Consider the following 18,830-nt stretch of genomic DNA (forward strand, 5'->3'; position numbering starts at 1 on the left):
TGATTCATTGTAATTCAGAATCCTGTTTCTGCTTGCTAGATACTCTCTGGAGCTTACTGGGCAACAAACTGAAAAGCTTGTATCCAACGTCTCTTCAAGCACTTTAGATTAATGATGTATTGCACTTTCCGTGTTATTTGACATTTGGACCTGCAATCTTTGACAGAGCTATATGACAAGTTCAGAAAAATATCAATATCTTTACTACGAGGCAATCGCCCATTACCAACTCTTTGCTGTTAATGAGGCAGGACATAATGAATAATGTTATCCTTTTAATATCTTAATCTGCCGATCCCCTCTCGAAAGCTCAGTTAGATATTGAGGGTCGGGATCCAAGAGGGATTATTGGATGCACGCCACTGCATCCTGACTCCTTAAATCCTACAGTCTCTGTATATTCTTTCGGACCGACCTACAACCGCATATCCGCCTTGAAGAATTATCAAACATTAGGTGGAGAAATATGTGTATCTTTGAATTGTTGTTCATCAGACAACATATATCAGAAGAATTATTCTACATTTCCACAAAATGATGCGACCTGTCTCTATACAGTTTGAAAAGAAGCAACTTAGCCCTTAGGACAAAAGGACAAATATATGGGTGTACAGGTGTACTGATATCTATCATCTCTATTTACAAAACTAAACTGAACATTTGTTCTTTTGAGAGAATAAACTGAATGTTTGTTGATGCAATAACTAGTGATATTACTCCGATAACCCTCAGCCAGTTCTTGTATCTGCTGATAAAGCTGATATTTTGCAGATTGGGCATAAGTTCTTTAACAGCAACCATTGCTTTATGCAATCTGCGTGGTACTTATGACCACAATCTAGAGTCCCTATAGTCTCTTTTTCCTTGTACTCCACCTGCAAAATCCATAAAAGTCTTATCAATGAACAGTCTAAGTCGATTCAATTCATCAAGATGGAAATACTAACAAAATGTTCAGATACAAGAACATTAAGGCGATGTTCTTGGGAGGCTGAAGTAATCTGCGATAATTCATACTAATCACATAAGAAATTTCAAACACCATTCATTGGTTAATTGTGATTATTTACATCATGCATTCACCTCTGTAAGTTGTTCTTTCTCCTAGAATGATAGTCTCATGCAAAAAGAACTTGAATAATAGCATTCTAAGATGGAACTGTGGGGAGAGGGCAAAGTTACTGTTAGGGAACTTCAGAGTATTTAAGTGTGAGTAAATATCTAACCATTTAGCAAAGTCATTAGCACGAGCAATGAATAAAACAGATACGTGGATCTAGATCTACTTTAGCATTTTGGGTTACAATTGGTGCCCTTGGATAAGAAGCAACATCCTACCAGAAATTTTCCTTTTCTCCCTTTATTAAAAGGACCCAGGAGCATCGCTCCTTGATTGCATGAGTTCAAATTTTGTGACCAGTTAGCTAGGTCTTCTTACCAGATTGTCAGCATTTTAAACTTTCTTGTAAATCTTTTTCTGGTCGAAGAAGCTTTGACAAGGAAATACAACCAGTTGCAAAGATAATCTCAATCTAACAAATATTCAATGTACCAACAAGCATAATAAATCAAGCATAGAAAGAAGAAAATGGACCTGGCATATAACACAAGCTTCATCCTCAGGAGCAAATTCGGCCAACCAGTCTGAGGATGAAGATACTGCTCCAGTTACATATAAACTCGTCTTTAAGTTCTTTAAGATAGATTCTTCTGTCAAGCCAGTGTTGACGTCTCCAATCTGTTCTTCCAAAGCTAGAAGCTCCTGTAAATAATGTTAAGGGACTCATAAGATATAAAAAGAACATTAAGCCAGTAACTAGTTTAAAGCCTGCAACTATGCTTGCAGAATGCTCTAAGAATGCAAATGATGATAGAAATTTTTGTTGACGTTGCAAGAAACAAAAGCCTCCAATAAGTCACAAACTTCATCTACCTCGTAAGTCATGCTGTCTATATCCAGTCGCATGTCTCTGTGCTCATCAACATTACCAGCTCCATACAAGCCTGATAACTCCAGAAAAGCAGCATGCTATACATATATGAAAAATTAGTAAAATCAGTTTGCACTTTGCAATGTTTGCTTATCTTTGAAAAAAAGGAAAAATAGATTTTGTTTTCTGTCAGAAGTAGCATTGACAGCATACATGCATGTACATATGGTGATCATGTTCTAATTGGCTCATATGTGCCCAAGAAATAATAACAACAACCCAATTTGAAGTCTATCTTGCTCTTCATTTAGACTCCTTTATTGTCTATAGCAAACTTTCAGAAGATCGCCTCTAGTTGCATGAGCCAAAAAGATAACTATTAAGGTACTCCATCTCAAGAATAGACTTATGAAGGTCATGGGAAAGATATCTTTGTATTAGAATCTCACTGGATGTATGAGTATACAAAGACCTGGCAGCATGTTCTTGCAGTCCACAGAAGTTGTCAGATACATTTTGTAGCTCCTATTCAAAACATATATCATAAGAATAAAAGGAATTACTATTAACCCATAAAAGCCAAAAAAGGCATCATGTAGGTGAACATATGACAATTATGGCATGTCGCCAGTATGTAAAGGAGCTTATCATAATCGCATCCTAATGTTCCACAGAAAAGGAAATGTAACTGCAGGTACAGTGAAGTAGACGTCCTTCTACATTCTATTGGCAGACAAAGTTGCTAGAACAATTCGGAAGATTCCACACCAGGGTTCATTATTTTGTGCAAAATAATTGCTGAGCAAATGAATCATTTAATTCTGCATCCATGTGAATTCTTACCCAAAAAAAAAAAAGATAAAAAAGGAAAGAGAGAATTACCTCTGGTGGCAGAGTTCTTACACTTCCATGAAAATGTTCTGCATTTGCTTGGATTTGATGGCGAGAAGGCATATAGAAATGTTCACCATTGGACAGGAAGGATGGAACTCTAGGACCTAAAAGCAGACCACTGCTTGAAGGATTTAGACAACCAGGAAGCAAGTTGTTGAATTGATACTGGTAAGGGGCAGATGCTTGTGCCTGATGAATAAGAGTCTGAGATTGCATGTTTTGCACAGATCGTTGATGTTGATAAAAATAAGGGGAAGATCCATGATGCAAGCTGGATAAGCCATTCTGACACCCCTGGACAACAGCATTTGCCATATCCATGGTTCCTGAACCGAGGAAACTACCTAGTGAAAGCACACACACACACACACAAAAGAAATCATTTTATAGTGATCCAAAATTCATATTTTATGCATGTCTTTGACATACAAAAGTATTAAGTTCTTTCAATAGTAAACATCTGGCTTGTTGATTCAGTATTTAATGGAAGGAACATACACAGAAAAATAAATATGATCAAACTCTTCATGGAAAAATGATTAATCTATTGTTTCCTAAAGAAAACATTAGAGGTATCTAACCAGTGTAAAGCAGTAATAAGAATTTAGTTTCTTGTCTTCATTCAACAAAAAAGATGGAGCGAAATATCATAGGCATACCTTGCAGATTAGTAATTGCATTGACGTAGTTCTGATGTGTTCCTCCAGCAATATTGCTCCCACTCTGTGTCACCCATGGATTGCTGGGAGAAGGAAAAAACTGGCCCACATAGTTTGACGGTTGTACATAGTTAGCATGACCTGCAGATTCAGGCTGAAGGCTGATGGCAGCAGATCTGTTCCTTGCACTTCTAGAAGATCCTTCTGAAGTTGGTAAAATTCCATTCCTGTGATATTCTGCCGGGGTAAAAGTTGTGGCATCTGGTAAAACTTCAGCATTGTAGGGAGATTCCCATTGTTGCAATCCAAAGTTCTGAGACAAATTTGAGGAAGATGAACTTGAGCTAGCAAATCCATTAACGGAATGGTAACCTGGAACCACTTCAACATTTTTCCTTTTGATTGATCCACTGGTATGCTCTACAAAATCATAATTTCTGCCATAGCTATACATATTAGTTGCAACAGCTTGGTGATCAATGGGAGGAGGCATATGGTCAGAAGATCCAGAATTCCAAGGGACTTGGAAAAATCTGCCAGAAGATGAGGGAAACAGGCAGGGATTGTAGAAATTAGGTGTAATAGCAGAACCCAAATCATGGTTTGCAAGCAGATGACAATTCTGAATATGATCATCCTGGTTTCCAGGACGTGTCCTCCTGTCATAATAATTTTGATAATGGTGGATTTCAACATCTGACGCATTCCTTGAAGCTGCCACAGCAAGCTGTATATTTTGGTTTGGGAAATTAACAGTGCTGCTGCGAATAGTACAGTTGTCGGTACGAAATTGACTGTGGTCTTCATCTGCTTCAAGATTAATGACCTGATGAGTGCACACCATTTTCCTGTGTGCCATGTTTGCACTTACTCTTCCACCCCTTCAGAGAATAGTGTAAACTTGGTTGAACTCAATAACTATACTCAATCACCATCTTTAGCCATATGCCTCTGCTTGGAAGCATGAGTAACAAAATAAGATATAAAAATATTCAGGTAAATATAGCATGTAGTTAATTAAGAAATAAAACCATACTTGGATAGTTGGATAAATTATAATGCTTGGAATGATTCACAAGAGTATCATAAATATTTGAAAGACATACTACATAAAATCACGAACATGCAAACATCCAATACTATAAAACTGAGAAAATACATAAAGCACAGATACTACATTCTGTAATTCAACTCCATCATACATGTTTTAGAATATCTGGAATTTAGTTGAATTAGAATATATGTATGGGTGTATTGCAATAAGTATTGATGCATTTTGTAGTAAGATCACATGAATGCAGCAAACGAACACATTTAATGATATATACGCAGAATTGTCAGTAACTTATATTTCTTGCATTCTGATTTATGTCAGTAAAGTGTTCCTCAAGAACCTTTGTTTCACAACCTATAAGGGGCCTTTATTCCACAATAAAATCTTAGACGACTTCTTTTCTTACTATTTTGTCCTACACAACATGGTCATTACATGACTTTTAACATTGCAAGTGCTTTCTCAGGCTGTCAGGCCCTATGATGAAATCAGTACACAATGTGGGTAAACTGCTATTCAGATTTTGTTTACACAGTGAGGGAAAACTATCAATGTCCTTGGACAAATGAAAGCACAAAAGAAGTTCATGGGTCAATGCAACATTCTTAGTTGCCACCCCAGATAATTACTGAATTAGCAACCGAAGTATACCGTTTACATTGACATCTTTTCTCTCAAGAATTAGACTAGCAATATAGAGCTGGCAAGTTTAAAATGGCCTTAGAATTTATACGTAAAAGACTACTAGAAAACTAAGAAGTACCAACACAGACATGGACACGAACACAAGACATGGATACAACCAATATAGACATGAGGATACAATAATTCTTAAAAGAATAGGACATGACACGACAAAATAAATAAATAAAAGTGTTATATATATTATTGATATACTTAAAAAAATATTTTTCTAGAACTTATAATATAAATACATAGGCATGTATAAATTATTAATGAGAGAAAAAAAATGTACACAATACCACAAAGTCAAAAACGATAATACTAATACGTGGCAATACAATTCAATATTATAAGAATAAATAACTAATTACTATTACTTAATTACAGTGAATGGCATAGGCAAATCTACGATTTTACACTAATTTGCATTAATATTAATTTTCTCGGATGCACTAACTTATGATTGTATTTCTGCAGTATATACAAGAAATTCCTGTAATAGATAATTTCTATTATAAACTTTTATAGTATGTGATAAATCTTACGTCGAAAAAGTGTCTGAATAATGGCCGAATTTATTCTATAATTTCTTAAATATCGGATACTTCATAAAAGTGTCCGACACATGTCTAACGAGTATCTAACAGGTGTCCGTTTTTGACATCCGAGAAGTGTCCGTGTTCGACATCTGACAAGTGTTTGTGTCGGATATTCATAAAAGTGTCCAACACGTGCCTAACGAGTGTCCAGGTGTCTGTGTCTGACATCTAACAAGTGCTATTGAAGTCTGCGTGCTTCCTAGCTAGAACAAAATTGCAACACTTAAATACACATGATTAGAAAATTCAAGCTTTTCCACAATTATATTAGTACAACAAATGTTAATAAATAATAAAAGCCCTGAATCTTGAAATTGTGGATGCAAATAAGACATCTATTTTTCTTCCAAGAGTTTAAAAGTCACCTTCCATAAGAAAGTTCATTAAATCCTTTAATGATTTGAATGTAAGAGAACATAAAAGATGAGATATACCAAACAATTACAAAAGACATGAAGAATAAGTCATGGCTCGAGCACTGATTTCCCAATTTAGTAGGGAATAAATCTTATCTTAAAAAACAATCCACAAGAAAGAGTTGGGATCTTATAGAATCAATGCATGCATTTAATCCTTTCCTTAATGCTGCTAACACTGATAATCTTACAATCCCTCTCATTGAACAGAGAAACTGGTATGTTCTGAGCCTTTGAAGTGGGCGAGCTTTTGACAAAACTATGAGGTGTGAGTTACTTGTTTTAACAGCAGACGATTAATTACACAAACACATATTAAATCTTAGTTAAGAATGTGTTAACCTTGAAAGGGAAAGGAGGACTAACATTTAGGTCCCTTAAAATTTTCAAGCCCATTTGATAGTGAATTTGGAGAGAGAGAGAGAGAGAGAGAGAGATGAGATGAGATGAGATTGTACTTAATGCAACAATCTTAATTTCGACCTCCTGCTAAAGAAGGCTACTAAGAAAAACCAGGAAGGAAAGACTACTTCCATCTTTTCTTTTCCTAAGAAAAGAGAGAGTATGCTTCCTTGCCTAGCTTTCTTTCCTTAATTATATATTGACAGTTTATAATAGCAATATTCTCAGAAGATCTTGCTAACAAATAAGGTTGCTATGAGCCCAGCTAACAGTTTCACAGCCCTGAGAAGAAGATCAATCATCTTGTAGGTCACTTGCAGTCTCATCCTCATCCATGGTCCATGTTCATCGTAAAATTTTCATGTAAAGGTCTCAAAATCAGCGGTTAGCCTATTCTCATGTTAATGTGCTATGGCCCTTATTTTGCTTTAAATTCACCCACTGATTATGTGGAATATACTACTAACAAGCTCCACTTTTATGGCAGTTCCTCCTGATGAATTCAAGTAATCTGATAAATCATACTCATTCAGTAGTCATCTGTCTCTGCATTACTGTAAGTGTAGAAATTAGATTTTTACTCATCAACTTATGATCATGGTGTTTCTATAAGAACCTGATATTTACCCATCTATAACCTTTAAAGATTTCTACACGTCTATCAACTGGCGACGTAATAAATGGGATAAACTAATTCATTCGGAATAGGAAAGATGTGGGGAAGTACTTATGCAGATTGGTTGACAAAAAGGAGGGAAATCAGCAGCAATGGTAATCATCATGCATTCACAAAAAAGAGGAAAAATGTATTAGCCTCACGAATTTAGTTCTAATCTATATGTTCTGACCAGAAAGTTAAGTCACAAAGTATTCAAACAACTAAATGCAACAAACAGTTTAAGAGAGTTAAACATCTATAAGAACCTGCTATTTCTACCCATCTATAACCTTTAAAGATTTCTACATGTCTATCAATTGGCAACGTAATAAATGGGATAAACTAATTCATTCTGAATAGGAAAGATGTGGTCAACTACACATGCAGATTGTTTGACAAAAAGGAGGGAGATCAGCAGCAATGGTAACCATCATGCATTCACAAAAAAGAGGAAAATTGTGTTAGCCTCAAGAAATTAGTTCTAATCTATATGTTACTGAAGAAAGTTGAGTCACAAAGTATTCGAACAACTAAATGCAACAAACAGCTAAAGAAAGCTAAACATATATAAGAACCCGATATTTCTACCCATCTTAACCTTTAAAGATTTCTACATGCTATTGATTGGCGACAGAATAAATGGGATAATCTAATTAATTCTGAATAGGAAAAAAGTCGTCAATTACATATGCAGATTGGTCGACAAAAAGAAGGGAGATCAGCAGTGGTAATCATCATGCATTCACAAAAAGGGAGGAATATTGTGTACCCTCAAGGAAATAGTTCTAATCTATATGGTTCTTACCAGAAGGTTAAGTCACAAACTATTCGAACAACTAAATGCAACAAACAGCTTAAGAAAGCTAAATGTGGCATTCCTAACCTAAAAGAAGTTGATAAAATAGCAGCAATAACCTCTATTAATCCTCTATACATTTTCAATTAGGTAAAATTTCACTTTGTTCATTGATTATATTATCAAGGAAAAGAAAATAATATAGGCAAAAGAACGTTTACAGGAAAGAAATGGAAAAAGATAAGAGAAACGTCAATATGGTCAAAACAGATATTTCGATACACAAAAAGAGAACATAATTGGCAATTTTATGAAAAAGTATCACAACAATGATATTGTCTTAACCTGATAGGCATGAAAGCGCACTTCCATGAGTCAGAGTTCAAGTTGGCAGTTCATAATGGAGGGATAAGTAAAGAAGTGTGGAGCATATCAAAGATTGACGAATGACATGAATAAGCACAAGGGAACAGAACAAAAGATACTATGACGTTAAGCATCATCTGGAAAAGCTGGTGGATCTGAAAGGTGAGTAATGGAGATCAACTTACACAAGGAAGTACTGGTATTTTGAAGGGAATCAAGAGAATTCAGTATACAATGAAATTCGCTAATAGATCATATGTACTGATGAATGATTAACAGCTCCATCCAGATGGACTTCACTATTGCTGCTTAAAATTGAGCTTGATCTGTATACCATTAATATCAAGAAATAGGACCAAAAAAAAAAAATAAGTATTTGAAACAGAGAGCTGAGAGATTCACTCGAATTGACAGCTAGAATCTATACATTAATCTTTCAGGTAGCTAAGATCTCTCATTGAACTTCATGTGTCTGAAGAAACCAAAGATAACTCAAAAGCACCAAGTTGAACTCTCATTCTCAAAGCCAAAGTAGTCATAATCTTTCAGGCAGCTGAATTCTTTTGCTTAGTGTCAGCAGAAATGAAGGTTAGTAGTTGATGAAACTAAAACTTCACACTGAGAGGTAGCAAGAAGTGCAGCCAAGTATTGTTGACCAGCTTGTAACCCTGGGAGAAAATTTTAAGAAATTAAAAGTGAACTATTTCAAAGTTTTTTCAGCACAATTCATCGGAAATGAATGTACTATTGTAAGAGTAAGATAGTATCTACCAAGAGTCCTGGGTTACCACAAACCAAAATGGACAAATGACAAATAAAAATTACCAATATAGAAGAGATTCCAACTATATAAAACTAACTACAAGGACATCTGCAAGGGTGTAATAAGAATTCTATGCAAATCATATCGTGCCACTATTTTATGTAAACCAGGTGACCTAGTTTGCGCCTTTGACTTAGATTGACAGGAAACTGTCTATGTCCCCGTGACAGAAACATAAGCGTTTCACTTTTCTTCTGAAAACAGAGAACATTTGCTGATTAAAAATAACAAGAAAATCATGGGGAGAACAAAAACTAATATTCTTGCAAGATAGTAGAACTGATGAAAGACCACTTACAAGGTTATGAATACAAGAGTCAAATGGAAAGAGTAGATGCTTGCAGAAGAGAGATGCGATACATCATCTCAAAGAATTAGCATGTCTACATGAAAGTAAATTTATTATATGAATGGAACATGACCTCCTTGTGCATTATTTCCACAACCAGCTGGATTCACCTCAAAACACTAACTGAACCTTATTTCTGTGCATGCACAAGTTAGTAAGTCCATCCTTCAGTGTAAGTAAGGCCACAATAAGGGAATAAAAATAAAGTCATCAGCCACCAACAATTACATTGGATACAGTATTTGAAAGAAAGAATAGGTGAAGGATTAATAACAATTACATGGTCATGCACTGAATTGCCTAACAATACTAGTATGCTGTGCAGCATAATGAGGAGAACACTGGGCTTATCCAAACTATGAAGAAAATATTTATGCCTCGTATCATTCTCAAGAAATAGCTCCATCTAGTGCACGGGTACTTGAAATTTATTTACATGGTGCATAAACACCAACATAAAGAAAGAAAAGAAAAGATACGGGGAAGTCTTTCTGCATGTGATATATGGAGTGCTTGATTTCATGATAGAAGTACATCTATGCCAACTGAGTTCAAGCTCTTGACATAAGCAATGTCATCACTCCTTCCATTTACGTGAAAAGGAATAGAATGGAGAGGAATGGATCAGCAACTCCCAAATCTGACGTAGAAGATAGGGAAGTACATGAAGATTTCTTATAAAGGCAACACAAGAAGATATATTCATGGTACTAGTTAAAAGGGCATGCATGTGCACTTGAGATAGAATATTACAAACAAAATGACCTCGTATAGTTGGGAAGTAGAGAGCAGCTCTCTTTCAAGTTATAAGTATATAAAAGAAAAGTAATTTGGTGCACCCAGATCACTTGTCTGAGTGGCCTTTCCATGATTATAGTATTATAAGACATTGATTATTCAAAACCATGTTTTCCTCCAGATTAGACAAGTTAATCTATGTAAAGTGGACATGATGAATGGCCACCAGTGGTTTTTCACCCTAAATGAACTTTATGACAAACATAAAATTATGAAATTGAGCACATCAGCAATGAACAATAACCTACCATTACCAAACAAGCACTACAAACTTGTTGAGTACCTTAAGATTGCACAAATTAAAACTAAAGAAAGAGGAGAGTAAAATCATTCTAAGGTGACTTCACAAAGGGGGAACATGAGAGACCACCATAAATGAGTAAAAGATTATCTTGAGAAGGCATTCTTAAAAGCATTCTCTGTGTATGTCCATTAAAATTCTGTAACCCAATCACTATAGAACATCAAAGCTACATCATATAGCTGGATAAAAATTTAAGATTTTGGGTTTAAATATTTTGATGCAAAAGGTACTTATGTACAACCAAGTCCAGCTGAAATTTGTTAATATAGAGCACAAATATGAAACGTAAGCAATTTTCCTCTGAGCATTTCCACACACTCCGTAAGAGTTTATTTTTATTTTTTTCAAAAAAAGAGACTCCAAAGGTGGAATCTGTGCAGAAGACACCAGCTTACCCCGTTCTCAAACATCGTCCACTCAAAACCAACGCCCCCTTATGGCATGTACGATTGCACTGCAAAATTAATAGTTTAATACTGTCCATTTCAGCAAGTCCTTAGAAATCCTTCTCGGAATTCATTCTTTCCTTCTTCTGTCAATCGCATTCCCATTATTTTTTTTTTTGGCTCAATAGGAAGCCCCTCTCTACACAAATCCGCACCTATTCCAGTCTCAATAACTTCTTACCTCATTCAGACCTATCAGACTCGCTTCAATAAATAATCAAGATAAAATTTCACCATTCGAACGCTTACCACAACTACCATTGTCAAAAGCATCGTAGTGTTTCTTTTTGTGCTAAACTTTCCAATTCTACTATCATACAGGAACTACTAAAAAAAAAAAAATACCTCCCCATCATCTCCCGACCGAAGCGCCCCGGCGCAATCCAACATCACCAACTCGATCATCATCTCATCTTTCTAATATCCCCACCAAAATCAAATTTTTATAAGAAAAACGAACTTCTCCCCCGCCAAATGCACATGGAAAGATACCTTTTCATCCACTGAAAGCAAGATATCAGAATTTGCTTAACCTAAAATTAGTGAGACAGAAACAAAAGAACAGATCATTGCCTGCAAAGGCCCAAATTCCCCCAACTTGCAGACAAAAAAAATTTGACCGAGCAACGAAGGAAGGAATCCAAACACGGGCTTCCGGAGCTCAGGATCCCCTCCGATTACGCCACGGATCGAAGCAATTCCTCTGAGAAGAGGAAGGAAGAGAAAGAGGGTGGTGGGTTTGGTGAGAGGAAGGAGAGGGGAGATGAGGGGAAACGGGAGGATGGATTAAGAGTAATAATTTTTCCCTTTCTATTCCTGGAAACAAAGTTCTTTTTTTTTTATAATAAAAAATATTAATTCGCATGTAAGAAATAAAAGAAAGAAGAAACAGGAGGTCCGGTAATCCGAGAGGATAACCCCCCCCCCCCCCAATCGGGAGCCGAAACGGAACCCCGATGCCACGTCAGCGCAGGCGGCACGTGAGCCATGGGGGGGTCGGGCGGGAGCGACGTCGTCCACACGCACCCGGAGCTGTTACCACTGAGTGGGACCCACTGATCCGGAGTCGTGGGGCCCATAGAAATGTGTTTCGTGTGGTCAGACGGGGCGCGTGGTCGGTCGACGGCAAGGGGAAAGGGTCGAATGGCGCGGCCCACGTTTCGGCGGGCCGAGCCGCATGTTTCCCACGTGCTTGTCCACGTAGCAGATGGCGAACCGTTCCATAGACCAGGCGCCAAGTCAGCACGCGGCCGCTTGATTTCAAGTAATTAGTAATCTAAGACTACTTCTTTTAAGACTTGCAAGAATTAGATCGACCGTAGTCCACCGGTCGAATTTTATCCGCAAATATAACAAATATAATGCCTTCAAATTCCCTCGTTAATGTTGGGGTTGATACTAGTTGAATTCTACCTTAAAGTATTATATAACTATAGTTTTGAATTATGACAAATTACAAATTGTTATGCTGTCATTATGTTTTAAATTAAACTACTTCTAATTTTTTTTAATTTATTTACATCATTTTTCCCCTTTGTGATTTAAAATAATATTAAGTTATTAAGTTTTTTATATAACTAATGGGAAAAACATAAATTACTATAAAACATTTATGAAAGTGTATTTTATTTTGATGAATAGAATATGATGAAGTAAATTTAATATAAAAAGATAAGAACAATTCTATGGGATGGGATAGAGTGATACAAATAAAAATTTAGAAGATAATTTAATTTTAGGCTTAACTATAAGGATAATTTATAATTTATCTTTAAATTAATTTTGATATATATTTTTATAAAAAAAAATAGCTTAATTATTTAATCTATATACTTAAAAGGGTTTATCGCTTAGCACATAATCCATATATATTCATAAAGAATTGTGAGAATAACTTTAAGTAATTAGTAATCTAATTAAAAGTTTGGTGGTGGATACCAAGTCATTATTGTAAGAACTAATTTTCTCGGTAAGAGCGAGACCATGCTTCTCTGGACAACTGGGTCAAGGCTCACTGCTTTTAATGTAGTCGATGATCACGATATCCGGAGTGCTAAGTGAGTCTGAGGTAACTTTTCAGTCAAATCCCTACCTACAATTCTAACTCCAGCAATTCTAATTGCATTAAGATATGAATTTAGATAAATTATATGAATAAAAGAAAAGAAAAGGATGAATAATATATAATTCACTGGATAAATATATCCAGAACTATCATATGATCTGTAACCAGTTGGCGAAATTTCTGGGTTAATATGATGTGGTTTGCAGTTGAGGAGGCATCGGCATGCAGTCTGAGAGGTTTATTAATGTACGCAATTAGTATATAGTGTCGTTTAGACAAGCAAGACAGCTAAAGCGTGTGGGGTGTAACGCGACGAAATGAGAGGTGTTGCAATAATTAAAATGTTGGGTATGTAATGAGGTTGATGATGTTTGCTTCTTCTCCCCAGTGATTGTGATGTCAAATCATAGTCCTACGATATTTTCTACGTGGAAGTTAGATGAGCTTAAAACTCTAATTCACCTTGAGTTAAATTAGATTAGATGGTTTCAACTATATCTTGGTATGTCCACCAAGAAGAGGAACAAAATTATAGTTGAGTGCCCACCATAAGTTGCTAATTAGCATCTCAAGTAATCCGAGGTCATACCAAACATCAAATAATCTCTTGCTTTGAGTTTATATCTTAGCTTCAAATTTCTACTTTTTAATTTCTCTCCTAGGAGAACAGAGAGAACTCGATCAAAAGTCAAGATCAAGAATGTCTTTGAATAAATTACGACCAATTCCAGGTCCATTTGTCTGGGACTTTATTACTGTCTCAGCATTTAGAATAGAATAATCAAGATAAGTAGCTAAGCATAATAAGTTCAAAGTCAAATGGTTTTCATTCGGCATTCAGTCCATCAGAAATCAGCTGGAGATTGTTGTATCTCTAAAATTTGCCAGCTTATTTTGCCTGGAAAAGAACATGGCAACTAGCAAATTACAATGTTCAACATCTATGTACTGTCGACAGCAAAGAGTTTGGTTACCAAGTGGCTGCCTTGCCCTTCATGGCAAGGCATACCATCTTACCTGTAATCCTATTGTTTTGCTTCACATGAATGTATAGCATTTTCGCCTCAAAGCAATATCAAACAGAATTTATATTGAAATCTATAGAAATATCACGTTGGATAAATATCCTTTACGGCGTAAGTTACAAGCCTAATTATGCACCAATTACTGCTTTACAGTTTTCTCCTGTCACCAGTAATCAATTGATGATAGAGTACTAAAAGATACTAGAAAATACAAATGTTGACATTCTTGTTGGACAACCAACGAATATAGTTCACAAATCTATGAGGAAATTTCCATGCTAAAGAACCATCTTTGTTAAGTTATTTCCGTGCTTCAGCCTTCTTCTGTTCTTTGGCTGCAAAATAAGAAAGAACAATTTCAGTATATGGTTCAAGTCAGAACATGAAAGGACCGGAAGAAGGCCATATTACTATGTGGACATAAGAATTCAGAATATTGATTTGCGAGATGCACTCCTAAAACGAGAATATTGATTTACTATCTTACTATATTAGAAGGTAGAAATGAGAAAAATATAAGCAAAGGTTACAGAATATCTGCATAAGCACATGAGAACAATGGATTTGTCCCCATGGCTGCGGCCTGCAAGGGTCTGAAAGAGTATTGGGCTTCAAGAACTTATCGGGTCTTTTTAAAAGAATGGCAGAAAAACTGGATTCAAAAGCAAAACCCTTGGTAAAATGGAATAATCAAGAGGATTTGTAGGATATCGCTAAACGATAGGCGTTGCTTATGATAGGCACCTTATGTTACTGCTCATGATTACAGTTGCCTGATCTTTCATTATTACTGTCGAATGTCTGAAAACTTCACTCAATAACTATATGTAAATATTGTACTCATATCCTGGTAACTATGCAGGTAAATAGAAGAATATTGTACCAGCTTTTTCTTCATCCCGTTTCTTTGCAGCTTCAGCCCTTTGTTGTCGTATTAAAGCAAGACGTTCTGCAAACAAAAATAGTTGAAGGAAGCTTATGGTATTATGCAATACAGAAAATAAAAGGCACTTCATGAGAGATGATATTGAAGCATCACATGCATATTTATACAAACTACTTGATCTGAATGATAATTCCACTTAAGGATGCTAGGGGTCACACTACTGGATGTAAATGCATGTAGGTACCTTAAAAATACTTGTATGCATGTTCTGTCTAGAAACACAAGACGGAATAGTAATATGAAGGCAATTAAGAATATTATAAGAAATGCCATTAACTATACAACATTAAGCTTGCATTAAGATTATTTAACATTGCAAAAGGAGCCATTTATAGGAAGAAGGTTCTCTTGACATGTTCTTAGGAATAATAATCATATAGCCACATAAAAAGAGGAAGAAAAGATAGTGAGACAAAGAAATAAGACAGGATTTCTAAATTTTTACCTAAATCTTTTCTAGCTTGGTCAGTTTTCCCTTGCTCCTGAAGCCTCATGTAACGTTCATGAGCTTTTTGTTTCTCAATCTCCTCCCTACAAGGTTAAGGTCATAACAATATTGCTGATAAAATAAAATAAAATCATGTGGGACAAAAACATCAAACATGCAATAGTGAGCTAAAAATCCAAATGACATATACATCAACAAGTCTGAGATTCAATAGAGCCGACATGAATTTTGGCAACTTTACTAATATACAAGTAAGCAACAGAATCATTTATCTCCAAAACTAACACATGAAGAAAAAGAAAAAGAAATAGCACCATGGATTGTATCTTGAAATAAGAGAAGTCAGTATTTTTATGCAGCAAAGAGATATGCTAAGAAGAATTACAAGCAAAAGAAAGCTACTTCATCTTGAAGGGAGGAAAAGAACCATAGATATGCTTATAGAGAGCAAAATAAATGAACTTCTCAGATTAGATAAAAGCAGGAGCTTCACTATATCCTAGATGAACGGCCATAGGAATATGTACATAAATGTGCCCACATGTAAGTAAATTACAGAAGAAAATAAGTTATATGTCTATCAGCAAGAAGCCATGAAGTGCTGAATGATAGCCTAACACACCTTTCACGCCTTGAGAGTTCTGTTGTCCTATCGATCTGCACCACAATGTAGAAAAGTTCATAAGATAGATGTATGTGAACTGATGGAAAAAGAAAAGTTATTTAGATTGATCTCCAGCAAACAAAACTAAAGAAGAGTTTGATTTGTCAGTCAAGAAGAGTTCATAAGATAGATGTATGTGAACTGATGGAAAAAGAAAAGTTGTTTAGATTGATCTCCAGCAAACAAAACTAAAGAAGAGTTTGATTTGTCAGTCAAGAAGAATTGCATATGGTAATGAAAATAGAAAAGAAACTGCTTGACGTACATCAACTTCTCTAGCTTTCATCATCTTCGGTTTCACCAAGTTTGGATTTGCGACTTCAATAATGCCCTGGGTGCCTTTCTTTTTCTGTCAAAAGTATCATAGAAAATATTTAGATGCAGAAGTGCTGCCGAAACATTTAAAAAAAATTATGTAATTGAAAATCAGATAAGGTCGAGGAGCACCAGAAAAGAAAGAACTCCTACCTCTGTATCTTCTCCAGAATCATCTTCCTCTTCAGATTCTTGCCTTACTAGATCTTCAGCTTCCTCTTGCTGAATTAATAAGAAGTGAAGGTTCCATAAGTACAATCGTAATATCACACAGATAAACTTATCCAAGCCAGTAAACAACAGAAGGTATTTCATATTAACATATCATAGAATAAATTAAGTTTCCAAGAAACTAACAACAAAGGCATAAATTGGTAGTAGGACTACAATCATTACTTTGATATTCAGACATGATGGCACACTGTGAATTAATGAGCTAAATACCATAGGATAAACATTGGCTGGAAGAAGCACCTATTTTCACTTTTTCACTGCATACCATCTGAATTGTACATTGAGTTTTGATGGAAAAATTCATTCAAATTAATTCAAGAAACACCATGTTGAACCAACTTCATTTAAAGAAACAGCAAGTTGAACATCAGTTAAGGAGAAATTGCAACTGATCACCTCTGTGTGTGTGTGTGAGAGAGAGAGAGAGAGAGAGAGAGAGAGAGAGAGAGAGGAGAAACAATATGTTTCATATATATGCTGAATCAATTTCATTACAAGGAATGACAACATGAAATTTTCCTATATTGTTACTTAAATATAAGCACCACGGTAGTGCTGCCTCCATTTCTAGAAGAGGGCGTGGCACTAAGAGGATTAATAGTATATGCGTGTTGATGGAAAAAATATCAGCAGGTGAATTATTTTAGTAGATATATTTAAATAAAAAGAAGTGCAAACCTGTTTAAAGCTGCGTGGACGAGATGATGTACCAGCAGCTGCAGCATTTGAAGGGAAGATAGCAATTAGAAGAAACTCTACGCGTCAATGTAATCCACAAAAAGAAAAGAACTTTTACAAGATGAACATAGAATGAACAGCAAAAGCAACATCTGCAGGACCAAGGACATCATGGTAATCCTCATTCCTTAAAGACTATCCAATTATCACCGAGCTTAACTGTCCAAAATCACAACCATTCGAGCACAGGAAAAGACTCTCTCGGTTATTAAAACCTAAAGAAGAAGAACTACCAAATGCTGCTATAGTGCTACTCGCAGTCTTCTTTTTGTTCATTTTATGAATCCAACTCACTTTGGTGCAACATTAGCTTGAACTTTGAAACATGAATCTACCCCTCTAACCGATTGATGCTGCTACAGTCCTTTTAAAGCCAAAAAAAAATAGCAAAAGCAAAACTTTGCAACAGAAATAACATGAACAAGTCACACTAGAACAGAGTCCTTTTGTCCAGAAATATCAATCTACAGAGTGAAATCCGAAATTGGAATTGAACCCTACTCCGCAGTAGACAAAGAAGAACAAGATTCGAGCGAAATCCACGGAGTAACACAGCGAGAAAAAACGCACGAGCTTGGTAATCGAACCCTAGATAAATAATCCAAGAAGCAAAATTTAACTCGAAAGTGAGACGGAGAAGGCTAATTAGTGCTCACCCATCTCCTCCGGCGTCGAGAAATTCCTGCGACCCGTAGGTTTGCCCTTAAACTTTCCTCTCCCCATGATCGAACGCACAGAGAGAAAAAAGCAGCACGACTAGCAAAAAAGCCTCTGCTCGCAAGCACGACCGGAGAAATCAACTATCGAATCCCCAGAACCCTACAACTCTAGTTATATTTATATCTCTCTCCCATCGGGTAATCTATTAGGAATTCTTGTTAGACTCGGAGTTGTATCAAAAAAGAAAAAAAAAAGGAAGAGAAAACGAATCCTACCAGGTGATTGATTACGCCTGAGCCGTTGGATCTGCCCAATCGAAGCAGAAGGTGGTGTATTCGTGGCTGCTTGCATCTGATTCGAGTACAAGTGGCTTCATGGGAGGAGAATGAATTCTAATGTCAATCTACGGACTTTTCCACTAAAAAAAGTAAAAAAAGAAAAGAAAATAATAACCTCATGATTGGAGGAGGGGAATTGCCGAATCTAACACTTCTATTACTTTTAATATCGAATCTGCCGGCTCTAAGTATGGTCAACTCGGTGTCTCTTTTTATTT

The 18,830-nt window shown here is 35.9% G+C and overlaps 2 protein-coding genes across 10 annotated transcripts; both read right to left on the reverse strand.

Annotated features, from left to right (window-relative positions):
* Positions 1-503: 503 nt before the first annotated feature.
* LOC140770571 (probable E3 ubiquitin-protein ligase ZFP1) lies at positions 504-12,009 on the reverse strand. 9 transcript variants are annotated; one of them, XM_073111816.1, is made up of 9 exons: positions 11,753-12,002; positions 11,525-11,682; positions 8,887-9,127; positions 8,645-8,785; positions 3,485-4,435; positions 2,814-3,169; positions 1,934-2,029; positions 1,595-1,762; positions 504-875 (listed from the first exon to the last, which is right to left on the reverse strand). In XM_073111816.1, the coding sequence occupies exons 5-9, from the start codon at positions 4,341-4,343 to the stop codon at positions 729-731; spliced, it is 1,626 nt and encodes a 541-aa protein (XP_072967917.1). In that variant the 5' UTR covers positions 4,344-4,435; positions 8,645-8,785; positions 8,887-9,127; positions 11,525-11,682; positions 11,753-12,002; the 3' UTR covers positions 504-728. The 9 variants fall into 9 exon arrangements, with proteins under 9 accessions (XP_072967917.1, XP_072967916.1, XP_072967920.1 ...); XM_073111815.1 differs by having other exon boundaries at positions 8,439-8,785; XM_073111819.1 differs by lacking the exon at positions 11,525-11,682 and having other exon boundaries at positions 8,439-8,785.
* Positions 12,010-14,313: 2,304 nt separating this feature from the next.
* Positions 14,314-18,686, reverse strand: LOC140769453 (uncharacterized). Its single transcript, XM_073110134.1, has 9 exons — positions 18,550-18,686; positions 18,271-18,476; positions 17,555-17,592; positions 16,796-16,864; positions 16,593-16,676; positions 16,286-16,320; positions 15,661-15,746; positions 15,153-15,218; positions 14,314-14,604 (listed from the first exon to the last, which is right to left on the reverse strand). Exons 2-9 carry the CDS (start codon positions 18,335-18,337, stop codon positions 14,570-14,572), a joined length of 480 nt encoding a protein of 159 aa, XP_072966235.1. The 5' UTR covers positions 18,338-18,476; positions 18,550-18,686; the 3' UTR covers positions 14,314-14,569.
* Positions 18,687-18,830: the final 144 nt, after the last annotated feature.

This window comes from Typha angustifolia, chromosome 11 (assembly GCF_048772165.1).
Source record: "Typha angustifolia cultivar Huaian chromosome 11, ASM4877216v1, whole genome shotgun sequence".
NCBI classification, from domain to species: Eukaryota; Viridiplantae; Streptophyta; class Magnoliopsida; order Poales; family Typhaceae; genus Typha; species Typha angustifolia.